Source organism: Diabrotica virgifera, chromosome 7 (genome assembly GCF_917563875.1).
Source record: "Diabrotica virgifera virgifera chromosome 7, PGI_DIABVI_V3a".
NCBI lineage: Eukaryota > Metazoa > Arthropoda > Insecta > Coleoptera > Chrysomelidae > Diabrotica > Diabrotica virgifera.
The window spans coordinates 248,688,946-248,715,725 of record NC_065449.1 but is presented as its reverse complement, the minus strand read 5'-3'; the positions used below and the strand labels follow the sequence as shown (position 1 = coordinate 248,715,725).

The following is a 26,780-nucleotide window of genomic DNA, read 5'->3' as shown; positions in this document are numbered from 1 at the left end:
CGTTCTCGAAAAAGCTATGCTGGAAAATCATATGCTCAAGTTCTTTAACCCTTAAAACTAGCCCTAAATTAAAACATTGAATATGTATGATTTAGTTTTTGGGCCATAACTACTTCAATTTTGAAGCCATCACAACTTATAAAAAACTATTTTGAAAGTAATTAAAAAAGCTACAACTTTTTTCAGTATAATATGTAGTGAAAAATCTTTTATTTTGAAACGGTGAAGGGTCAAAGGGCTCGAGAGAGACTGTGGTTGCGTACCGCGTGCTCTTTAATCAATCATATCTTTGTCAATTTTTGTGTGATAGGAAAAACAAACAAACCAAAATTTTTGCCAAAAAAAAACCTTTTTTTTATTATTACACTTTTTTACGTATCTTTCATTATTTTTGAGATATTGTGAAAAGAAGGTGGTTTTTTAAAAATTCGAAATTTTTTTTTCTTAAAATCGTGATTTTTTCAAAAAATATGTGTTCCAAAGCAGCGAAACTGCTGGAATCCATCAAACTCTTTATATTAAAGTTGATTCTAGACGGAATACGATTAATTTTAATTTTGGTGCAAATGGCATTTATGAAATCCATTGATTTAAAAAAAAACATTAGATTTTCCTCTTTTTTCATTACATCTCACTCATTTTACGTACAAAAGACTTTTAACGGTGCTCATTTTAAAGCTTATTTTATGGACTATAAAATCCTTTCTCATTAGCATGAATAAATTTTATGGTTTTGTATTTTAGGAGCGAAACACATGTGAATTTTAAATGACCCATATTATTTTCGTTTAGAAAAGAAAGTTAATATTTAAAATTAGCAATTAAAAAATAATAAATGAAGCGTGTCGCTATAGTTTATTATACCGGGTGTCCACTTATATTTTCCCCCATTTTAACTGTCTATAATTTCTAAACGGCTCAAGATAGAAATATGCGGTTTTCGCTGAAAAGTTCTATTTTAGTAAAAGTTTTGTTTGAATTTTTTATATCGCTTTTAAAAAATGGCTGATTTTCTAAAAAAAAAACGTTGTTGACTTTTTTAATGAAACACCCGGTATTTTTTTGTAAATTGAAAGAACGGTCATTCACCATTAATTTTTAAAAAGAGAGATGTAATGTGGAAATCACATAACAGAATATCAATTTGCTTAGTTATTTTAATCGTGTGTTATTTAGCTACGTGATTTCCACGTTGCATCTCTCATTTTAAAAATTAATTTACTCAGTCATTTGACAACCAATTTTAACAAACTTTATATTGCTGGATAGGTGAATGACCGTTCTTTCAATTTACAAAAAAATATACTGGGTGTTCCATTAAAAAAAAGTGAACAATGTTTTTTTTCAAAAATCCGCCATTTTTTTTCGTAACTGAAAGCGATATAAAACATTCAATCCATTCAAACAAAACTTTTCCTAAAATAAAACATTTCAGCGAAAACCGCATATTTCTATCTTGAGCCGTTTAGAAGTTATAGGCAGTTAAAATGGGGGAATGAACTGAGTAGAGAGCTGTAGAAGAGTTTGCTATGGAACTCTAAGGACCTCACTGCCTTCCTTATGTATGAACAGAAAACAAAAAAAGTTGTGACTGGCTAAATGACACCCAAGTCTATGCCAAAAAAAAAATAAAATGGGGTAAAATATAAGTGGACACCTGGTATTTATAAATAGGCCCCTTTTGGCAGCTCCACAGGGTTGCCACGTCTAATAGTTCAAATAAATGGTCGTATGTGTTGTTACTTCATCATCTGGGATAAAACTATGAGAATTCAAACAAGTGAGGATAGAGCTAGCCACTTTTCTACTATCTCGCTATTTTTGACAGGAATTATAACTAAAGTCAGAACTAGAATAAATAAATTTGTTATTTAATGTTTTTCTTAATAAAGTTAGTTATTGTACACTTAATATATTAAAAATGTATAAAAAAGTTAAGAATAAAAGGTAAGCACTGAGGTCTGATTGCCCCTAACCAACAAAATCGGGGGCATGTCTCTTGTCAATACTTCCAACCAAGCCAGGTACAACGGTGCAGAAATAATGTTCTTTCGAGGTATTGGTAAAGTGATCACGACTATGTTGGCCTCGCTGGAGTGTTCAAGAAGCAATTCCCTTAACCTCAAATGGCGATCTGTTTTTGCCTTGACAGCTAACAGCTCTGCTTCAGAAATATAACCTAAAAAATTACGTATGTTGTAATTTAGTCTTTTAGATGCGAATTTTACTGAACAAGTGACCTTTTAGCATAGAATAATGACTTTTGGGAAAATATTAAGATATAACCATAGACATATAATATCTAGACTGCGCGCTGCTATCTTAAAATGGGTGGCAATTGCGACAGAGGTAAATGAGCCTATTAGGTGGGAAGTGTCTTTCTAATCGGAGGAGTTCATCCAATCGGCGACAGTGGGAAAGTGATGTGATCGATAAACCCAACGTCATTGGATAAACCCCGTCGATTAGAAAGAGACTTACCACCTAATAGACTCATTTATCTCTGTCGCAATCGTCACCCATTTTAAGAAAGCAGCGCGCAGTCTAGATATTATATGTCTATGGATATAACTTAACATAACCTCACAAAAAGTTTTATTACCTGAATCAGGACTGTCCGGGTCTTGCTGCCTGAAATCTGCGATCAGCAACTCGAAGAAATTCTTCGTACTATCCCGAGGACTTGTGGTGATGTCGGATATTATCTGCAAGTCTTTGTACTCGATTCTAAACTTGGCTAAGAGACTCGCCATGTTGCGATGTTCTAGCTCTAATTCGTTTCTTTTATTGGCCAAAGCAAAGACTCTGAGTTTACATCCCGACCAGTTTTTTCTTGTACATATTATGTAGGGGAGAAGGAGAGTCAGACCTGAAAGCAAATGACTTAGATTTAGTTGCTTCGTTTCATATACATTTCAAAGGAATGTCTATGATGAATGTCCCAAATCCTTCTTTCAGTGCGTCACAGATTATCGAATTCTCTCTAACGCATTAGGTACAGTTGGAAGTGACAGAAAAAACGTACTTCTGTGATTATTATACATTGAATCATTGAACTTGGAAAATAATGGATTCCTTGACGAGTATTTGCATATTAAAACGGATTTATGCTTATAGATGTATAATTGCTTGGCGATTACAATACTCTAAATAGATAACCAATCAATGAGGCGAGTAAAGATAATTTGACACAAAAATAATCGATCATATGGTAAAATGACAATTGTAATTTCCAGGTTAGTATTTTTCAGCGACGTAAAGATAAATATTTTATGTCATTGGTACATTCGGACATTGTATAGTGAAATTTGATTTTATACAGCGTGTCTACTTAAGTTGGAAACATATGGGAAACTTTTTTATTATTAATTTTACGAAAAAAAGTTATTCTTTATAAAAAGTTCTGCATGCCCCAAAACCTAAGATTAAATCATCAGATATCAAATTTTCTCAATATTATACGAGGTATGTAAAAAAATATGAATTTCGGTCAAGGGTAAAGTACCTTTATTTCTCTCAATATCGAAAATTCTTATGATAAAAAGTTGTTTGGAACTAAAAACTAAGATCAAATATGCAATTACATGCTTCTAATTGAAAAAAAAAATGTTCTTTTAAATTTATGGATACGCAACATCGTTTTTAATTATTACAAATATGATAACTCGTTTATTATTCATTTTACGAAAAAAAGTTATTCTTCATAAAACGCTTTGCATGGTCTAAACCTAAGACACAACCATGATATATCAACTTTTATTAATTTTATACGAGGTGTGTCAAAAAATATGAAATTCGCTCAACATTATAGTACCTTTATATTTCACAATATTTCAATTAGAAGGATGTAATTGCATATTGAAACATAGTTTTTAATTCTTAACAACTTTTTTAATAACCGTTTTCAATATTGTGAAAAATAAAGGTACTTTACTCTTGAGTGAAATTCATATTTTTTGACATACCTCGTATAAAATTAATAAAATGTGATATCTGATGGTTGCATCTTCGGTCTTAGGACATACAGAGCTTTTTATAAGGAATACCTTTTTTTCGTAAAAGTAATAATAAAAGAGTTATCGTATGTGTAAACAATAAAAACGAAGTTAGTGTCAATAAATTTGAGAAAAATTTGGAAAATATTTTTTCCAATTAGAAGCATGTAATTGCATATTTGATCTTAGTTTTTATTTCCAAACAACTTTTCATAATAAGAGTTTTCGATATTGAGAGAAATAAAGGTACTTTACTCTTGAACTAAGTTCATATTTTTTGACATACCTCGTATAATATTGACAAAATTTGATATGTGATGATTGAATCTTAGGTTTTAGAGCATGCAGAACTTTTTATAAAGAATAACTTTTTTTCGTAAAATGAATAACAAAAAAGTTTCCCATATGTTTCCAACTTAAGTAGACACGCTGTATGTATTTATTTTTACATTAAAATATTTTAAATATTATAGTCTAAGAGCTAGTGAACCCTCCGACTAACGGTCTTCCTGTAAAGCTAGAAATTTGTATAGTGATAATTCATAGCACACCAAGGCTAAAAACCATGACCTGGCAGGCATCAGCCCTGCACGTGTATCTACCAGGTGAATCGAAAAGTGCATAGTTTAGGGGAAAAATAAACTTTCTCCTGTAAAGTTTAAATTTAAGTATGTGTTTGAGTAAGTCATTTAGAAGAAATGTGTACAATGACAGGCGATTCTGAAGAGCATAAGACCTTGCCAGGCGAGGGGAAAGATTAGGGGTTTTTCCTAAAATAATTTTTTTTGCATCGAACAAAGTTTTTTAGGTTTTTTGAATCATTCCAAACAGAAAAGGTCTTTAGTGACTTTTCTGTTAGGTTAATAGTTTTTGTTATATAAGCTATTAAAAATTTTGAAAATTGCGAAATCGGCCATTTTTAACCCTAAATCGGACATTTAACTAAAAATTTCAATGCTGCCAAGGTAGGTAGATATTCTTTAAATATCGATTGATGAAATCCCGAAGAGTTTTTTGCAATACAGTATCGAAAACCCTTTGTTTTTTAATTGCTAATCAAGCGGGCGCGACACTGTAGTATAAATGAGGACGTTTGAGTTTGCATAAATTCATTATCTCGAGAATGGGCAAATTTGAAGAGAAATCCTCAGACAGGTGGATTTTTATTTTTAAATTTGGACTTTTTGGCATATATGTATATAATACTAGTGACGTCATCCGGTACATAATGGTACGGCTATGTACAGCGAATGCCAGATGACAGGATCCCTAAGCAGATTTTGACATGGACAACACAAGGAAGAAGAAAAAGAGGAAGGCCGAGAAGAGGGAGCTGGAGGGAGGGAATATCGGAAAACCGATAGTAGTAGTAGTGACGTCATCCATCTGGGCGTGATGACGTAATCGATGATTTTTTAAATGAGAGTAGGGGTTGTGTGATAGCTCATTTGAAAGGTTATTTAAGTCTCTATTCAGTAATATAAACCTTAACATAATTATTTATACAGGGTGTACAAAAATTTTTTTTCTTCTTTTTGTCTAAATTAATTTAATAAAAATGTTTTTTGTACACCCTGTATAAATAATTATGTTAATGTTTATATTACTGAATAGAAAATTAAATAATCTTTCAAATGAACTATCACACAACAGCTACTCTCATTTAAAAAAATCATCGATTACGTCATCACGCCCAGATGGATGGCGTCACTAGTATTATATATATATATATATATATATATATATATATATATATATATATATATATATATATATATATATATATATATATATATATATATATGCCAAAATGTCCTAATTTAAGAATAAAAATCGACCTGTCTGAGGATTTCTCTTCAAATTTTCCCTTTCTCGAGATAATGAATTTATGCAAACTCATACGTCCTCACTTATACTTCAGTGCCGCGCCCGCTTGATTAGCAATTAAAAAACACAGGGGTTTTCGATATTGTATTGCAAAAAACTCTTCGGGATTTCATCAATCAATGTTTAAAGAATATCTACCTACCTTGGCAACATTGAAATTTTTAGTTAAATGTCCGATTTAGGGTTAAAAATGGCCGATTTCGCAATTTTCAAAATTTTCAATCGCTTATACAGAAACTATAAAAAATAAAAATTAAATTATTAAATTAAAAATTAAATTATTAAAAATCGTATAAGAAAAACTATTAACCTAAGAGAAAAATCACTAAAGACCTTTTCTGTTTGGAATGATTCAAAAAACCTAAAAAAAACTTTGTTCGATGCAAAAAGAATAATTTTAGGAAAAACCCCTAATATTTCCCCTCGCCTGGCAAGGTCTTATGCTCTTTTAGCCTTGGTGTGCTATGAATTATCACTATACAAATTTCTAGCCTTACAGGAAGACCGTTAGTCGGAGGGTTCACTAGGTCTTAGACTATTAGTATTCTGACAAATATTTGAATAAATATTGATGTTTATATAGATATAAAAATATAGTTTTGTTATTTCCTGACCGTGAATTTTTAAATAGAATCTTTTTAATTCCTGGGTTTTTCGGTCTTATAAATAAAACACTTTGTTATAGCTTAAACTTTTCGGCTAGTTGCCATTTTCAATAAGTACTTTAATTAATAATAATAAACATTACATAAATAGAGCACTAAAATTTACATTGCACTTGTTGGCTTGGCGTTTCGTTGTGGAATGCGAGCTTGACTCTTGAAAACACATGGCAGAATCCAAATTGCCGCCCGTTAAGCACCGTATTTAAAATTTTTGCCAATGGTACATTTATAAAAATAAAATCAATTTATTAAATTATGGTATATATTGGAGAGATCCTTGATGTCAGTTTTGTTTTTTTTTATACAACGTTGATCTTTCTTTATATGAATCATCTCCAATATACATCTTTTGTTATAGTTTTGTTCTTTTTCTAAAATCTGTACATTTTCAAAATCAAAAGCATGATTATTTTCTATGGATATAAATATAGATATTCTGACAACTGTCAGATTTAACTAAAATGTCATGTAATGATTTGCGACATTCTTAAAATCCTATAATATGACGTCAAAATTAATGGCGCACTAAAAAATGGTTTTGGGATCCACTATAAGTGACTTTTTCCAATAGAAAGCGTAGCTCAACCATAGATATAGTAATAATAAACTAGACGTGTATAATTAAAATAAGAAAAACATCGTATCTGGAATCTGGGCCATATATTTCGGAACGATAAATACTTTCTGCTACACGTTATCATGCGAGGAAGTGTTGGGGAAAGAAAAGGCTTGGGAAGAAAGAATACAAAATCTTGGCTGAGGAATATCAGAGATTGGACTATCCTCAGTGTTGAACAGCTATTTCACGTTGCAAAAGATAGGGATGCATTTAAATAAGTGATAGCTAACATTCGTTAAAAGACGGCACAATAAAGAGAAGAAGAAACTAGGTGTAGAACTGAATAATTGTATAAAAATGGTTCGTTCATGCAGTGCACTGGGCTGTACTACAAGCAATTCGAAGATAATACAACATTAGTCTAAGTAATGAAGCTTAAAAATAGTACAAAACCTCGCAATTTTTACACAATGGATAGATTTACTTGAAAATTTGAGAATAAGTCGTGAATAGTCCAAGGATCAAAATCTATATGATGCCGAAAGGCGCTTTTATCATGGGGGTGGTTGCCACTCCATCTCGGGGGTAGAAATTTTTTATTATATTTTGACCGCAAAAGTTGGTAAAACTTCAAAGCAAAAAACGTTCTATACATTATTTTGATAAAATTAATAGTTTTCGATTTATTCGCTAGCAAAAGTGTTAGTTTTATATCGAAAAAATCAATGTTTTTAATTAGTTTTCTGCTAATAACTCCAAAAGTTCTCGTTTTATCAAAACAACTTTACTTAACAACATTGTATCTTTTGAAAAAATAAACAAAACCATTGTTTTAATTTTCTTTAAGACCAGTAGTAATCGAGCTATACTTTATTATATGTTAGCTCTTTTTTGTCAAATGCTAAATATTGTAGTTTCAAAGTCAAAAGACGGGAAAACTATGCATTTTTCGAGGATAACTTGTTCAAACTAATTTAAAGCATATGAAAATATCTATCTCAAGAAATAAAAAAAAGTATCTAGCTCAAAAATTAAGTGACTTATAATGAAAAGAATGCCAGTCCCTACTTTTTTGGCAAAAAAGTGATCGAAAACAACCCCCTAATCACAATCCTAATTAAAATCAGTTATTGACCTTATTTGGTCTTCTTTATTTATTTATTCAAAAGTTAATTTAAATTTGGAAATCTCTCCGAAAAATATTAATTTTTGGCGGATTATTTGATTTATACCGTTCTAATTTAGTTTGTTTAGTTTTGTTAAACTTTTCCTTATTTAGTTTACATTTTGAAAGTGTTCATAAGTTAAACGTTACTTGAAAACTCCTCTATGGAGTCATCTAGTGGAGGCGAACCGCCTGATATTGAGAATTCGATGGATAGTAGCTGTGATTTACAAGATTTAAATGGATTTCTACCCAACCAGCCTCAAAATAAGATAAGTAGTAGTATTAATCTTAACAATATTAATGAAAAACAAAATACTTTAGTAAACTCAGATCAACCAGAAAAAACCAGGCCTGTTTATTTATACGAAAAAATTGATTTAGGACCTTTTTACATTTTCATTGAAAACTCTAGTTTAAATTTTACAGGAAAATTAAACGCTGTTAAAATAGGCGAGATCCTATTTACGTTACATCCAGAAATTGACAATTATATAAAAAAAATTGACTCAATCGGACGCAACCGAGTTAGGGTCTCATTTAAAAATTATAGTAGCGCAAATGCTTTAGTTACTTCCAAATTCCTTATTCAAAAAAATCTGACCGCATACATTCCAAAATTTCAATTGTTTAAACTAGGTGTAGTAAGGGATATAGATTCAGATATATCGGAAGAATATCTTAAAAATAGAATAAAGGAATTTGATCACCATTGCAAATTCTCGGTTGAGTATGTGAAACGAATAACAAGAAAAATAGTAGCAGATGACAAAGTAATATTTAATCCAACAAAATCAGTTATTGTGTCTTTTAAATGCCAGAATATACCAAAGTATGTAGTAATTAATCATGTCTTACACACTGTTGAAAAATACCAGCAAAAGGTAATTATCTGTTACCACTGCTATAGGTATGGGCACATGAGTAAGCAGTGTAAAAGTAATCCTCGCTGTTTTAAGTGTCATGAATCTCACCTTTCCGATTCTTGTCCTTTATCATCGTTTAACAAAAAATGTCTATCCTGTGAAGGTGAACACTTCACTAATGAATGGGAGATATGCCCAGAATTTGATCGCCAAAAGAAAATAAAACATTATATGTCTGAAAACAGCTTATCTTTTAAGGAAACAATTAAACTCTTTCCTAAGATAACTTATGCATCTATAGCAGCCAATAATTCCTCAATAAATTCTCATCAAACTCCAAATATGAATGCACCATCCTCTTCATATTCCTTTACTCAATTGTCCACGTCTCAAACATCTTCCAATCAGTTCGCTCTACCTTCAGTTTCAAATAGATATACAATAATAAAACCACCAAAATACAAACGACCTATCTCTTCCTCACCAGACCAAGTAACAATGGAACATCAAAAAATAATAAAGTTAAACCCCATGTCCAACAGACCTGGTGGTATTATCACCTCTTCTTCGTATCAATCTACATTTAATCCAGAACAAGGATATAAAATACATGAACCATCAAAAGAATTAACAGAATTAATATCAAATATAGTTACAAGTATTATCTCTAATATAAATCACAAAAATTTTGAAATTCCAGAAAAATCAGTTCTAGTAAATTCAATTCAATCAGTTTTAAGTTCTCTCTTATATAATAATGAATAGATTGGTAATTTGTCAATGGAATTGTAGATCGGCTAACTCTAATAGAGAAAACCTTATCCACCTATTAGAAGACCAGAAAGTTGATATCGCATTATTGTCAGAAACTAGATTTAAACCAGAAAAGTATTATAACTTTCACGGGTACAATATTGTCAGAGACGACCGCTTTTCAGTAACTGTTGGCGGTGGCTCAGCAATTTTAATAAATTCAAACCTATATTACGAGGAAGTCACCATGAAAGTAGATTTAATAAACGTCAATAAAGTAGCAATAAAAATAAAGTTTAAGTCATATACTGTCACATTTATATCTATGTATGTTCCCCCAGGAACCAAGTTATTGTTACAACAATGGAACAATTTCATAACATCTATAGAAAGACCATTTATAATAGGAGGTGACCTTAATGCTCACCACATTGCCTGGGGCCTAGACAACCAAACAGATATGAAAGGTAAAATCTTGATGGACTGTATAGACGATAATAATTTAATATTCAAAAATGATGGCTCTCCTACTTTCTTTAGGAACTTCTCGAAATCGGCAATAGACCTGACCATTTGTACTCCTGACTTAAACCACCTGATCACTTGGAAAACACTTCAAGACCTATTTGGTTCAGACCATACACCTATAAGAGTAGAGTTAGAGGATCAACCAACTCATACATATAATCCATATTCACAAAAGTGGAATTTAAAGAATGCCGACTGGAAATTATATGAACAGTATTCGGAAGATGTATTCTCTCAATTTAAAGATATAAATTCTTATGAACAAATTTTGCACAATATAAATACAACTGCATCCTACTGCATCTCCAAATTTAAAATAAAAAAACCGACTTCCAGAGGAAAATACTGGTGGGATTTAGAATGTGAAGAAGCAGTCAGAAGAAGACAGGAAAGTTTTTGTATATTCAGAGAAAATCCAAACCATGAAAACCTACTTAAGTATAAAAAAGATGATGCACATGTCAAGAAGATCACTAAACAAACTAAAAGAAATAGCTGGAGAGATTATGTCGGATCCCTAAATAGGTCAGTCCCTATTAAAGATGTATGGTCAAAAGTTAACCGAATAAAAAATAGAAAAACAAAGAACAAAGTGCCTGTTATTCTGTCGGAAGCTTCGTGGATAGAAGAGTTCCATCAAAATATCACACCGCCGTCTGCAGAATTAGTAATTCCTGATTTACAACTAAATGCTCTGTACGACTATCCAGAACCAATCCGTTTCCTAGTCAAACCATTTTCTGCCACTGAACTAAACTTTGCGTTGAAGAAAAACTCAAATTCAGCACCAGGTGCCGATAATATCCATTACTCGATGCTATCAAATCTTTCAAGAATTGGTAAGGCTGCACTACTAAATATATATAATGAAATTTGGATGCGCCGCATAAAGATTCCTGACGATTGGCACGTTTACACTATTATCCCGGTTTTAAAACCAGGAAAATCATCAAAGAATTGGGATTCTTACCGTCCAATCGGTCTGGCTTCCTGTATACTAAAAACATATGAGAGACTTATTAAAAACCGTCTGGAATTTTGGCTAGAAAAGAACGACCTATTACCAAGAAGTCAGTTTGCTTTTAGAAAAGGTAAATCCACACAAGATAGCCTCTGCCACTTTTTAATAGACATTTATAGTTCCTTTACTTATAAGAAAGCAGTTAGTGCTTTGTTCTTAGATATAAAAGGGGCTTACGACAACGTTAATCTTCACATACTATACGCGAAAATGTTGGAAATAGGAATACCCGAGATAGTAACATGGAACATCATTAACTTATACATTAATCGAGCAGTTCACGTTAGATTAAATGGAGATCAATCTAATTCCCGATACACATCTTTGGGACTACCTCAGGGTAGCATCCTAAGTCCTATATTATATATACTGTATACTGCTGACTTAGAAACTAAACTTCCTCAACACATAAAAATCCTACAGTACGCTGATGATGTTGCGATATATGCAGAAAATAAGTCAATAGATAGATGTAATAACTACCTTAAATCGACATTGAATATTATAAAAAAATGGGCTACCGATAATAACTTAACAATATCAGAGAGTAAATCAACCATTGTTACCTTTACTAAAAAACGATATGTTCCTCAAAGCCATCTACAATTTGATAATACTAGTATTCCTTATAAAACTTCAATAAAATTTCTTGGCGTATTTTTAGACTCCAAATTAAATTGGAAAGAACACACAAATTACATATTACGAAGAATGGAAAATGCAATGAATATCATGAAGACTGTAAGTGTCAGTAACTGGGGAGCTGATCCAAACATATCAATATTACTATACAGAAATTTGATAAGATCAATCTTAGACTATGGATCTATTTTTTATGGCTCAGCATCAAACTCTGTACTCCAAAAAATCGAGAGGATCAAAAATAAGGCACTTAGGTTATGCACTGGTTATCTTCGTAGCACACCTATATTGGTCATGGAATGTGAGCTTAATGAACCTCCACTTTCATTACGCAGGGAATACCTAAGTGAGAAATTTATAGTTAAAACAGCGGTAAACGATAAACTGCTATTAAATAAAATTGTTCATTTAACCACCTCATACCTAACTCATTATTACTGGGAAAAAAAGAAACTGCTTTTAGTTGTGGAAAGCTTCCTCAACGTTTCTAATTCCATTGGCGACATACACCAAATTGAACAAAGCTCGTCTCGAAAGCTAAATTATGAAGATTATTTATCTCCAGTTAACTGTCATTTAAGTAATATTCGTGCGACAGACTTCCTTACTAAAATAGACCACCTTCAGTGTGTACAAAAAAACTGGGGGAGTTATCAGAAATTATATACGGATGGTTCAAAAATGGAAGGAAAAGTTGGATATGCTATATATTACCCACAAAAAAGTATAAAAATAAACAACAGATTACCTGATAAAATGACAATTTTCACAGCTGAACTCATTGCAATCAAAGAAGCATACAAAATATGTATTAATCAAAAAGAACTCAATTATGTTATATTTACAGACTGCCAAAGCATTGTAAAGACATTGAAATATAATGTACATAATTTTGCAGAAAATTATATCATCAGTGACATCATAGCAATGAACAGTGAAGCTTTGAAATCGGGCAAAAATATAATATTGTGTTGGATAAAAGCACACATTGGTATAAAAAACAACGAAATAGTAGATGATCTGGCTAAAAAAGCAACAACGAAGGAATCCACTCTGCATACTTATCAACTTCCTATGGGAGACATAATTTCTATTATGAGATCTATCAAACGGACGAAATGGCAGGAACAATACAATAATTCAGACAAAGGAAATTATTACAAAAAAATCCAGCCTACACTTCCCATCAAGACATGGTTTAATCAAGTTTCCAACAAAGGCTTTATCAAAACTATTTGTCGAATAAGAAGTAATCACTGTCTGACTCCAGTCTACAAAAGAGAAATAGGACTTGTAGATAATGATGAATGTTTATGTGGAGAGCTAGCTGATCTACAACATATGCTATTAGAATGTCCTTTACATTTTATTGAAATATCAAACTTTTTTGCCAATCTAGTTCAAGTTAATGTACAATTTCCTTTTAATCTTATATACCTTTTACAATCAAACAATCTAGATGTTTATAAAATTTTGTACAACCATGTTAATTGTTTAAAATTAAAGCTCTGAGAAAAAAAGAAAAAAAAAATAAAAAAAAAAAAAAAAAAAAAAAAAAAATAATTAAATAAAATAAAAAGATACTAAGATCTAAACCTCCGCGAGGTTGAATCGGGTTTAGGTCTTAGCGCGATAAAAAAATATACAAAAAAAAAAAAAAAAAAAAAAAAAAAAAAAAAAAAAAAAAAAAAAAAAAAACTAAAAAAAAAACTAAAAAAAAAAATTAAAAATGTAATAAAAAAAAATGTTAAAAAATATAATAAAAAAAAATAATAAAAAAAACAGTAAAAAAAAACAGTAGTACTAATAGTTTTAAAATTTAGATACTAAGCATATATTTTGTAAAAGAGAGAATTCAAAACACATTGACTGGCCAGTTGGTTGCTTAAACCAGTGCCAATAAAACATAAACACACATTATTTATTTATTAATGGGTTCTAGAAGTTTGACCGGCTAGAGTGATTAGTTTTTAAAAAAGTGGAGTTACAAGCGAATAACGAATTTTTGTAGTTTGGAAAAAATGGCCTTTTCTTCAGAATAGAAAGATTAGCATCAGCGATACGAAAAAATGTTTAAATATGAAATTGTAGCTTATTTAATTTCCAAGAACCTGATTTGCAAAAATTTTTTTTTGGCAAAAATTTAGTGAGCTATTGACAATTAAAACTTGCAATAACATACAAAAACCACCTTTACCAACCCTTTCAAAGTTACCTCTTTTTGCGTCTGAGGATTTTAAAAAGATTTAATATTGATAAGCTTATAGATCTTGTAAAAACCTACAAAATTCTTTTTTACCAAACTTTCTAACATAAAAAATAAAAAAGTTACGGTTAAAAAATCAATATATTTTTTTGAAAAAAGAAAGGAGGAATCCAATTGGAAGCATAATAATGTAAGTTAGCGGTGTTTTTAGTCATTAGCCTTATTCATTCTTCTTTATTTATGTATTAGTAATATATTCTAGAAGTTTGACTGGCTTAGAATGATTACTTTTTAAAAATCTGGAAAAAGCGAATAAGGAATTTTTGTAGTTTAATAAAAAATACCATTTTCTTCAGAATAGAAAGATTAGCATCAGAGATACAAAAAAATATTTAAATATGAAATTGTAGGTTATTTAATTCCCAAGAATTTGGTTTGAAAAAATTTTTTTACGGCAAAAATTGAATGAATCGTAAATGAGTATATCGAAAAATATTGATTTTTTCGATACTTTCGATTGAACACTTTCGATAGCGAATAAATCGAAAACTATTAATTTTATCAAAAAAATGTATAGAACATTTTTTGCTTAGAATGAACGTTTTTATCAACTTTTACGGTCAAAATATAATAACAAATTTCCACCCCCGAGATGGGGCGGAAACCACCCCCATGGTAAAAGTGCCTTTCGGCATCATATATTTTGATCCTTGGACTATCTACTACTTATTTTCAAATTTTTAAGCAAATCGATCCATTCTGTAAAAATTGCGAGGTGAAAAGCTTCATTACTTGGACTACATGAATTTATGTGAATATTAACAGTGGCGTGCTGGCCATATAAATGAATCGGTGCAATCACCGAGAGGCCGCGGCCTCTTGAGGCCGGTCAAATAATTTTTTTTCACAAAAAATTTTAGATGTAACAAAAAATTTTGTTTTAATTTCTAATCGAATGATATTAACAAAACATTTTAAACATATTTTATTTTCATACATAGTGTTCGAGCCATTTGAATAATATTGCATTAATTCCAGTTTTCTGTTTTATACACATCCTGTATTTCATAACGGTTAAAATTAAGATATTCAATTGAGTCATGAGTAGGTATTATTCGGATGATAATATAAACACATACTTTAACAAAATACGACTCAGCAATTGTACATAATATTTTGTTTAGTTATGTGTTTCTGGGAAAAGTTCGTTAAGTATTTTTGGATGTTTTCGGTTTTACTGAGTGGACAGGATCAGGCGATGATTCGCGGTTATCTTGAAATTAGCCAGGATAGATCCATTAAAAATATTATATTGTTTGCGTTACCAAGCATTGTACGAATATATTGTTTACGAAAGCACAGAGAGCATATATTGCACATAGATTAAATCAAGAAATTAGTATAGAATATGTAAGATTAATTGAAATTCAAGAAGCTGTTTAAATACGATTAAGTTATAAAAAGAATAACAGGAATTCCAAGTATAAGAAGAGTAAAAGTTGTTAGGTATGTACATTTTATAACTTATAAATAATAATATTAATATTTGATAGATTTTTAACTGTTGATTAGAGGCAACTAATGATTATTTTACAAATAACTAATAATTTTAAAACGTTTCTATATTAGTTATTAAGGAGATGGGTGCACACTTTCGGCTTCAATGCTATTTCATTGCATTCATTTTTTTCGACTGAGAAAACTATTAAGTATTTTTGAAAAATTTAAACGCAGGACGAAAGCTTACGTTAGAGGGCCAAAAATCCTTTTTGATGGTAAGAATTAACGAAATACTTTATAACAGAGCGGTTAATTATATGCCTGGATCCCGTGTACAAAAAAAAGGTGATTAATAGCAAGCTGAAAATTTGTTAATAGCTTAACGGTGTCTAGTCGGACAAACTTTGATGTGCGGGATCACTGGAACAGGGGAAGTTTTAATTGTTTGGAACAGGTTAAAAATCTGAAAGGTCCGACTACGAAAACGTCCCATGTATTTTGTCGGAGAGAACTTCGAATTGATTTGTTACCCTTTAATAAACTCTCATGCAAAAATAAGACTGCTATTTATCACCTGTCATAATTCCTGTCATTTGACATGTTCTACGTGTCGGACTTATTAAAATGCCGAGTTAATGATAAAATAATACCAGTCTGATTTTTGCATGATTTGATTTCATGTAATCGAACGAAATATCTTTCAATAAAGTCGTCCCAGGAACGCAACTCACAAATGTTGGCAATATCATTTTAAAGTCTTCTACTTTAAAATGTATAGTACTTATATGTCTGAATTGCCGATATGAATGAGTCAGATTAAATTAAATTATAAGAAGAATTTTTTTACTAAGCAACAACATTTTTGTTTAATTTATTAATATTTTGTATTTTGACAACGACGTTCGAATTGGAAGTCGAAACGTCAATAAAATTATTTTATCAAGTTAAATTGTGGCTTATTTCCAATTAGAATAGTTAATTATAAAATGCCACAAAGAAATAGCTTCAGAACAATAAATAACAAATAAAAATTCTGATAATAGAAGATAAAATGAGGATGGGAGGCCGCTTTTCTATAAAATCACCGGGCCGCTTGAGAAGTTCCAGCACGCCACTGAATATTAAAGTCTATTATTAGTCGAGTTATAACAGCTGATTATGAAGGGCAAAATCGAAGTAGAAAGGGGTCCTGGTAGACGACAAACATCCTGACTGAAAAACATTGAAAAATATTGAATATACGTGGGAAATTTCCTAATTACCTCCGTCATCATAAAGCCACCAGACATCTATGGTGCCCCCTTTCTTCTGTTTCTTCTGGAAATAAAATATTTCAGACGGTAGATGCTCCTTTACGTCCAGCTGATCTTCGTCAGGGGCGTAGATGGACTCCGTTACGGACTTCGTTTTTTTGGTAGACTCGTTCGGATTTGGCGTTTCGCTGACCATGTCCTTGTTTGTCTGGACTGATCTGCTTCCACTGCTACTGCTTGCTAAAAACGCAAATAAAAGATTTTTTTGATATAGAATAGAATTTGTTGTTCAAAATACTAACCCTGTGACATTTGGCTGTATGATTGATTCCTTTGTAGATTTCCTGCGCTTTTTGCGTCGTCTTCATTAGAGAGATGAAATTCAAATCCTTGTTGGATTCGGATAATGCCCACGCCCATATGTAGATCGAAAGCATTACTAAAAGTTATAATTAATGTTAATAATCATAATGGATTATATGTTGCAATGTATTGGGAAGGTTTAAGGAGAAATCTGATCAATACAATTTTTAAATTACATCCAAGAAGGCTTTATACATGAAAAGCACCCGGTGATACCCCAGGGAAAATCAGAAGAAACGAAATTTATTTTATTAACACAAACAAAAGATGTCGAAATCGTATCATCTCGTCAAAAACATATAATATATCAACATATGAGTCAAAATAATTCATAAGAAAATGAAGCCCAAAATGGTTATAAAACTACTGAAAGAGAACAACATCCAGGAAAAAGTAAAAACAGAGCTTAATAAGAACTTGTTGTTAGCGGCCACTAATGGATGTTAGCGATCACATTTTCCATTAACTCTCTGTTTCTTGCAATGTGCATCAGAGATTGTATGTCGTTAATCCCTGTCCATTGCCTAGAACTAGAGAGAACACGAAATAGAACTAGATAAAAGCAAAGTGGAAGAAGCTATTAAAACTATGAAATCCCGGAAAGCATCCAGGGCTGGAGGAATTAATCCTGAATTAATAAAATATGGACCACAAAACTATGGGATTTGCTTAAAAAACTTTTCGAAATATGTCTAAATAGAGAAAAAGTACCAGATGAATGGCTAACATCACATATTACTTCCATACATAAGAAGGGACCTAAAAATAACCCCAAACACTATAGGGGAATCGCAGTCATCAGCACCATTGGAAGATTATACTCCAGGATATTAAGAAATGAAATAGAATAAGAAATTCAAGGAAAGCAAGCTGAAGAACAAGCTGGTTTTCGTGCGGGACGTTCAACCGTAGACAATCTCTTCACTTTAAAAATAGCACTAGAAAAAAGAATACAGAGAAATCAGGAAACCCACTTCGCTCTTATCGACCTAGAAAAAGCCTGTGATAGTGTCCCCATAATAGAACTATGGAAGTCAATGAAAGACATCGGTATCGATGGAAAACTCATACAAGTTCTCACTAACACCAGAATCAAAAACGGCAAAAATTTCACTGAGGCATTTAATACTTCAAAAGGCCTCCGACAAGGATGTTGTCTATCTCCCACTCTCTTTAAAATATACCTTGACCAATCCTTACAGAGGTGTACAAAAGCAGTAAAATCGATGGGACTGAAAGTGGGACACGACTCCCTATTTACATTATACTTTGCGAACGACCAAGTTGTTATATCCCAATATCAAGATGACTTAAGCTATATGATACGGAAGCTAAATGAACATTACCAACAGGCAGGATTAGTAATAAATATGGACAAGTCAGAATACTTCATAGTGGGAAACGAAGACATTGAAAACCTATCATTGGAACAAGGACATATTGTTGGTGTGAAACAATGCAAATATTTGGGAGCTATATTTAACAAACGAGGAAATAGTGAAGATGAAATACAATATAGGATCAATAAAGGTAGAAGCATCACTAGATCTCTCAATTCAATTTTATGGGACAAAGATATCAGGAAGGAAACAAAGAGAAGAATATATGAAAGTATAATGAAGAGCGCTACAATCTACGGTGCAGAAAGGGACAAGAAATAAAAAGAAGCTACTTAGTACAGAAATGGACTTTTTGAGGAGAAGTTGTCATGTTTCGAGATTAGAACATGTAAGAAATGAAACAATTAGAGAACATAATATATGATGGTGGAAAAAACTATAATAGACGATATTGAAAAGAGACAGCTGACATGGTTCGGTCACGTTAAAAGAATGAATGAGACTGGCTGGCCGAGAAAAATATTAGAGTGGGTCCCACCGGAGAGAAGAAAAAGATGACTACCAAGGAGAAGCTGGAGGGACAATATTCAGGAGGCAATTAGATGAAGATGTGTATTACGATAGAAAAAATTGGAGGCTGGGTATGGAGAGGCGGCGATAGCCGTAGAAATCCATTATATATTTAACAAAATACCAGATGGGTAGACTTATATAGACAATATCCTGGTTGGCCAATCTTCGGAAATGGACGGGTCTAACGTCAAATGATCTATTTCGAGCTACTGTGAATAGAACAAGATGGGTCAATGTGGTCTATAACATCACTAGAAGATAGGCACATTTAGAAGAGGAAGAAATAAACCTTTCTTCGTATTGCCAGAAGTGTATTTCTCTCCCAAACGTTTTGCATATACTCACTGTAATATTTCGAAATACTGATGACGATCCTCCTTGGAACAAGTCTGCCAATCGTTTTTATAACCCAATAGGAGAATATTTGGCTTAAGTTTTCCAATACCACAAGCTTTTAATAAAGCTCTACAACCATCTTCGAAAGATAGACCGTCTATTTGCATGTAAAAGGCCTTCAATTTGTGCACTCTCAGCCAACTATTGGCCTTGTAGTTTAAGACGTTCCTTACTCTTTGTGGAAGAGAGCTCTAAAAAAAATAAGTTGAATTACAAGTGTACAGAAATATGTGAATTCGCGAAGGTCAGTCAGGTAGCAAACCAAGGAGAGAGGACTTCTGTTGAACGCGTTGGTGCAAAGAGTAAATATGTATCCATTTAAAAAGCATCATGTACGAACTCAGTGGTTTTGCAACATTGTCAGATAAAATGGAATAGTTGTTTATTTAGAATAACATTTAATATTTTTTATGAACAATATTATTACAAATGCCGTTAAAAATAGGACGCTACGTGCACAATCCCGTGAAATTATAGTGTTTTAAAATTTTCGAAGGAGGGAGCAGAAAGAAATACACTACATATGGAGTTACATAGGATACAATAACGGGTAGTTACTTTCACAGGTAAGTTCATTGTATGTTTAAAAATATTTAGCAAAGAAATAATTATATCTATTATTTTATGTTTGTTTTGTAAACAAGTATTCTGAATATTTTCGATTACCAACAAAATATACAAAGATTTATTGTTGTACACCATGTCAAGTAATTGAATCAAACAAATTAAACGCATACATGTCTTTATTACGTCTAATATTTCGATTCATAATACATAAAATGTAAAAGCGTTATAGAATTGTATAAATTTTACTGCGAAACAGGTAACAAATAAAAATCCGAAAACCTTTGAAACCCGATTGATCTGACAACGTCGCGTAACCAAAGTTGGCAATTGGTCTGACCTTGGCGGTTTCAAATGTTCCTGTCGACTTGTATTTATACAGCAAAATATCTGCAGATAGTGCAGGAAGATGAAAGAAATAAAGTGAAAACAACTTTTAAATACTAAAACACTATTTACTACGGTCATTCGTAAAATAACGTTTCCTATGGTACTGAGAAAGAGTGCGATGTGCTGGAAGAAATCTGGCAACACTACCTGATACATCAACTTTCCCTCTCTCTCTCAACCCACCACTTCCTCCTCGCTGCATTACTCAGTGTCGGCCTGGTAGCCTTTGAAGGTGGAGGTCCCGGTCGCTCTTACCGTCAATGTGAAACTCATGCTCTGTGGTACGTTTTTAAATGCAAAATGGATTTCACCTATTGACATTCGTCGTCAGTTGATCGAAGTTTATGGGTAAAAGTGCATATTATGTTCAACATGTTCGCAAATAGTGTATAGAATTGAGTGAAGGTAGAAAGGAAATTCACGATAAACCTGAAGGCCTTCCGCTCCCATTTTCATCGTGAGTTTCAGTTCGTTGTGAACGTGTTGAACAGATATACACCTTTACCCATAAACTTTGATTAACTGACGATGATCCATAATAGGTGAAATCCATTTTGCATTTAAAAAACGTATCACAGCATGAGTTTCAAATTAGCGGTAATAGCAAAAGTGACCTCCATCTTCTAAGTCTACTAGGCCGACATTGAGCAATGCAGTGGCAGTGAGGCGAAAGTGGTGGGGTGAGAGAGAGGGAGAGTTAATGAGTGGCAGTGTTGCCAGATTTCTACCAGCACGTCGCACTCCTTTTCAGGGCATAAGAAACCTTACTTTACTAATGACCCTTGTATATGATTTGAAACAAGTCATACCGTGTTGATGTGTCCACAAACTAGCATCGACAAATTCTTCGTTAACAAATGGGCAAAGTCTACAAGAGCTGGACGAGCACTTGGCATTCCTGATAGCACCAGTATTTGAGGACGGTAGTTTTTGACGTGTTCCTCCACTGTGTTCAGTTGATGGACGGCTTGTAAGGCATTTCTGTAGATTTGCGCTTGCGTAGTAGATCCCCAGTTCACATCTAAAAGAAAGTTAGTGTAATAAAGCTAAACAAACTGTCAGAATGCAACAGGTTCTGACTATACGCTGTGAGCTCGTACGTAGAGGGGATATTTAAAAATTCGCGTGCGCCAGTAGTGACAAGTCTGTAATCGTTTACTAGAAATTTGACATAAATGTCAAAGTGATTAATTTAAAATTAAAATTAAAAACATTAATATTATAAAAAATATTAGTTGGTCAAAGCTATGGTATATATTTTTACATTAAATATACTTACGTTTTAAATACTGAATTTTAAGTTTTTTTAATGTTCCGTAATATGTAATTATAAATTAATCTATTAATCTTAGCGCCATCTACACGATAATTGTGAAAGTATCCGAAGTAAGAAATTAATATTTCATCAATAGAACGTCAAAATGATTAGCAAAATCTTAAAAAAATCGATTACAATTTAATTACTTTTTTGCGTTGAAAATATTAAGCGATAACAATTAAATAATAAATTTAAAAATTACCGGTGAAAGTTGCATTAGTAATCCGCTAGGAGCGACACCAGGGAAGCTCAGAGCGTGTAGTTACAGAATGGACTTCAAATGCAGGACATAACATCAGCTCCCAGAAGTACAAAATTATGAAATTTAATAGGGGGAGAAATTTAGAGGGATTGGTTCATATAAGCGTAAATGGTATATCTACTAAGAATTTCCGCAGTTTTTACAGTATTTCTTCATTCAACCGTTCACTACCGTTCTTTCTGTTTTGACAGTTCCTTTCCTTCAGATTTCTTCTTTTCATTGCTTCATCCACTTCATATCTTCGGGGTCTGACTCTCTTCCTATCGGGTTTCACTCTGTTATTCTGTTTATCCAACGTTTATTGTCTGCTCTTCTGATATGTCCATACCAAGTTAATCTCTTCTATTCTATGTAGTCTATTATATCTGAGTTCGTTCCCATTCTTTTCTTAATCTCTTATGTTATTTATTCTATCTCTTCTTGTTACCTTACAGCTTCTCCTTAGGAATTCCACCACTGTTGCTCTTATTTTGTTTTTGTTTCTCTTATTTATTATCAAATTTTCACACCCATAAGTCAGAATTCTTCTTGTTTTGGTGTTATATATTCTTCTTTTTGTTTTTATACTGTTCAATTTTCGTATGCAATCTCTTGTTTATTCTTGTCTACTGTTTATATCTTCTTCAGTTGTTCCTTTGTTTAATATTATAAAATCTAAATACTTGTACTTCTCTGTTCCTTTGATCTGTTTACCTTCGTCTATTTCTAGCTGTTTTATTTCTGTATTCTCCGTTGTTAGGTATTCGGTTTTATTTAGGTTTCCATTTTTTGTATATTCCCGTTCCAGTTTTCACATCATAAAGCTCAGGTCATCTTCTCTCTTACATTCCATTCTTTGTATATTCCTGTTCCAGTTTTCACATCCTAAAGCTGAGGTCATCTTCACTTGTACGACCACTATTTGGTCGTCAGCAGAACTTAGGGTATTCTTATAGGTATTTGTTTCTTACTGGTATGCCCATTCCTTCGCACTTTTATTTCCAAGATTTTAGGGTTTTTTTCCAGGAATATTTTTAACAGGTTAGGAAATGTGGAGCAGCTCTATAGCCGTCTCTTTGTCGTCTTAAAAGGACTGCATATCCTATTGCCCGTTTTGATAGCGACTTTGTTATTCTTGTAGAGTGCTTTTTATTAATATTCCTGGAACTTCTATTTCTTCCATTGCTTCCCACACACTCCAGGGTAATAAGCTAGAAATAGACCATGTTCGGGACACTCAAAGATCCAGGTAGCTGACTACTTTTTTAGTTATTGTAAACCAATAGGAAGGAAACCTGCCTGTTTCCTGCCTAGAGTTCGCGTCCGTTTTTTAATTATTAACAATTTAGTGCAAAAATCGCGATTTTTTCGATTTTTTGCACCCCATTCAAAAGCTAAATAGTTGACATAAAATTACAAAATTTAATTTTTTAGAACATTAAAAAACCTTCACAATGCCGGTTTTTGAAAGTTAAAAAGTTAATTTGTTGCTACGCAAACTGCAAAATAAGTGAAAATCGTTATTTGTTAATAACTTTTACTAAAACTACCTTAGAACTCTAGTGTTTCACCCAAAGTTGGGTATTGGGGTACTTAACAAACCCTCAAAATTTGAGACCGATCCATTAATTAGTTTAAGAGTTATTCTAATTGTTTATCCCAGAGACCTTTATTTTGCAATAACATAAGACAGAAAATAATGAAGATAGGGCAATTCTGCATATGCCAAATGAAAGTAGAAAACTGATACTATCAAAATGCACTAAAAAACGATAAAAAAATTATCTAATATAGTCAAAAATTCTAATGCCAAATTTGTGAAATTTTGTAGTTTAAAAACATTTAGAATAACTTTAAAAATAGTGTCCGTAGAAAAAGTCATTTTACATATTAGAAAAGCTGGTATTTTACACGAATTTTTAAAAATGTAGTTCAATTGGTGACTAGTCGTGGTAAGTGAAGGGGGAGCCTGGGAGCCGACAAATGCACGAATTAAAAAAGGCAACTTAAAACTACTATCATTTTCTATATCTCGGGATCTACTGAATATATTTTGATCGTTATTTTTTAATATCTATGTAATTTTTCTGTACATTACAAATATGCAATTTGTCTAGACATTACAAATATGCAATTTGTCTAGACATTTTATTAATTAATAAACAGTCTAATTTGTTTAAACAATTTTTGAAAAAATTATTTTTTCCCAAAAATACATGATTTTAATCATACTATCCCTATTAATCATAGAAAAAGTTAAGGTATACTTTAATAAATAAATTATCTTCAATAAATAATTATCTAATAAAAATCATTTATTTATTAAAGTGTACTTTAACTTTTTCTGTGATCATTAATGATACTAAGTATGATTAAAAAAATAGATTTTTGTAAAAAAATATTTTATCAAGAATTGTTTAAACAAATTAGACTGTTTATTAATTAATAAATTTATAAACAAATTGCATATTTGTAATGTACGTAAAAATTACATACCAATTAAAAAAAGAAAGATCAAAATCCATTGAGATGATCCGGAGATACAGCAAATTATATTCGTTTGAAATTGCTTTTTCGGTATTTTAACTCGCTGGATTTGTAGGTTCGCCCTAGTAATCGTTTGCACTACATTTTTGAAAAATCGTAGAGGGTGCTGTGAAGGTATAATGTTTGTACAAATTTTTTAAGAAAAAATACAAATCCCATTCTTTAAAATGGCATTAATGAGATTCCTTAATTATTATAAACAAATTAGCTGTGAATTAAAAAAAAAACATATGACCTAAATGAGCCCAGGCTAAATTTTTTTTATTTGAAAATTCGTGTTAAAATACTATCGTTTCGAATATATAAAAAGATTGTTTCTACGGACAACATTTTTGAAGTTATTCTAAATGTTTATAAACTACAAAATTTTAAAAATTTGTCATTAGCATTTTTGACTATGTTAATTATTATTTTTTTTAATACATTTTGATATTATCACTCTTCTACTTTCATTTGGCATACTCAGAATTGCTCTATCTTCATTATTTTCTGTCTTATCTTATTGCAAAATAAAGGTCTCTGGGATAAACAAATAGAATAACTCTTAAACTAATTAATGGATCGGTCTCAAATTTTGAGGGTTTCTTAAGTACCCCAATATCCAACTTTGGGTGAAACACTAAAGTTTTAAGGTCCTTATTACCCTGGAATAATAGCTTAGATCTAGGTATCGAGTCATAGGTATTCTTAAGATCGACTTAAGTGGTATACTTCTAAATCTGGCGAGTGAAGTATCTTAGATACGCTAATATTAGACTCGAAGCGTACTTGTGGTTATCACTTTCAAGCATACCGTCACAAAAGTATTAATAATAAGAGAAATGGTTGGTTTGGAGAGAAGTCATAGTTTGTTAGCTATCTCTTGATGAAGAATATTTCCTACTGAATCGTACCGTTTCTTATAGTCAGCTGCACCTGTCATCTATTTGTTTTTTTTTGCATTTGAACGTTAACAATATATTTCAAGTAATTTTTTATTAAAAATTATTATATTATTATTAAAGGTAAAGACTATTACCTGGTTTTCTATAAGCTACGATCAAATAGAGTGACAGAACTGCTGCAATTGTCAATAATGCTGTTATCCAGGATATCAGAAACATCACAACTACACAGAGCATAGCTCCCAGCAGACTGAGCCACATATTGTAATACTAAAACATTAGTTATGTCATAAACTTATGTTGCTGTACTTATGTTGCATACCAATATACCTTGAATGTTGGTCTCCAGCCTACTGGTTTGGCCAAAGATGCATGAAAGGTAGAAAAGTTGATCAGCGCATAGGCCGCTAAGAAGAAGTTTGAAATTAGAGGCGCGATCAAGTTTAGTTCACCTAAAACACAACAAACAATTCTTCAATTATATACAATTATTTTGAAACACCATTAAACGTTCATAACGAATGGAAAAAGTGTTCTTACCGATCAATATGAAAGCTACAGCTATGATAAACGTTAAAACGTATCCTCTTAACGGTTCGTTGTTGTTTCCATAACCTTTTGCGAACCAAAGTATCCATGGGTACAGCTTGTCTTTGCACAAAGCTTGGAAAACCTTGGGTGCAGATACTAAAGACGCTAGAGCCGAAGATAGAGCAGCAGCAAAGCAGCCAGCGTAAATAATGGGCCCTACCCAGGACACTAGCTCCACTACCTAAAATATTAGTATTTCCATCAAAGTATTGCCACTCATTAATGTTTTTGGCTGAACACAAAAAAAAAGCATTTATTTCATGAAATTATCAATGCTTTGGACAATGCAACGTAAACTCATAAACTGAGCCCGTTCCCTAAAGACTAAAGTAGGCACTCTAAAGATACTTTCAAGAGCAATCCTTCTCACATGTATATGTAAAGAAGGGAGGTCAGACAGCCTCTTAAGCAACTGACGAAGTACCACAAAGTAACTTTGTTATGGATGCTGTCAGAGAAAAAGGAATAGTGCTCACAAGAAAGCATAGTAAGACTAGAATATCATGGCTGTGTTAAATGAGAGCATTTTCAGA

General features: G+C 32.0%; 1 protein-coding gene across 2 annotated transcripts in view; it reads right to left on the bottom strand.

The window, feature by feature from the left end:
- Positions 1–1,850: 1,850 nt before the first annotated feature.
- The window catches only part of LOC114325240 (bumetanide-sensitive sodium-(potassium)-chloride cotransporter), an 83,096-nt gene continuing 58,166 nt past the window's right edge, over positions 1,851–26,780 (bottom strand). For both annotated transcript variants that reach the window (XM_028273240.2, XM_050656608.1), the window contains exons 10-18: positions 26,197–26,428; positions 25,987–26,108; positions 25,791–25,926; positions 21,476–21,687; positions 19,662–19,903; positions 17,343–17,479; positions 17,050–17,280; positions 2,603–2,869; positions 1,851–2,179 (exon numbers count right to left, since the gene is read on the bottom strand). In XM_028273240.2, the coding sequence (XP_028129041.2) occupies positions 1,935–2,179; positions 2,603–2,869; positions 17,050–17,280; positions 17,343–17,479; positions 19,662–19,903; positions 21,476–21,687; positions 25,791–25,926; positions 25,987–26,108; positions 26,197–26,428 (1,824 nt within the window). In that variant the 3' untranslated portion in view covers positions 1,851–1,934. The remainder of the gene's footprint in view (positions 2,180–2,602; positions 2,870–17,049; positions 17,281–17,342; positions 17,480–19,661; positions 19,904–21,475; positions 21,688–25,790; positions 25,927–25,986; positions 26,109–26,196; positions 26,429–26,780) is intronic.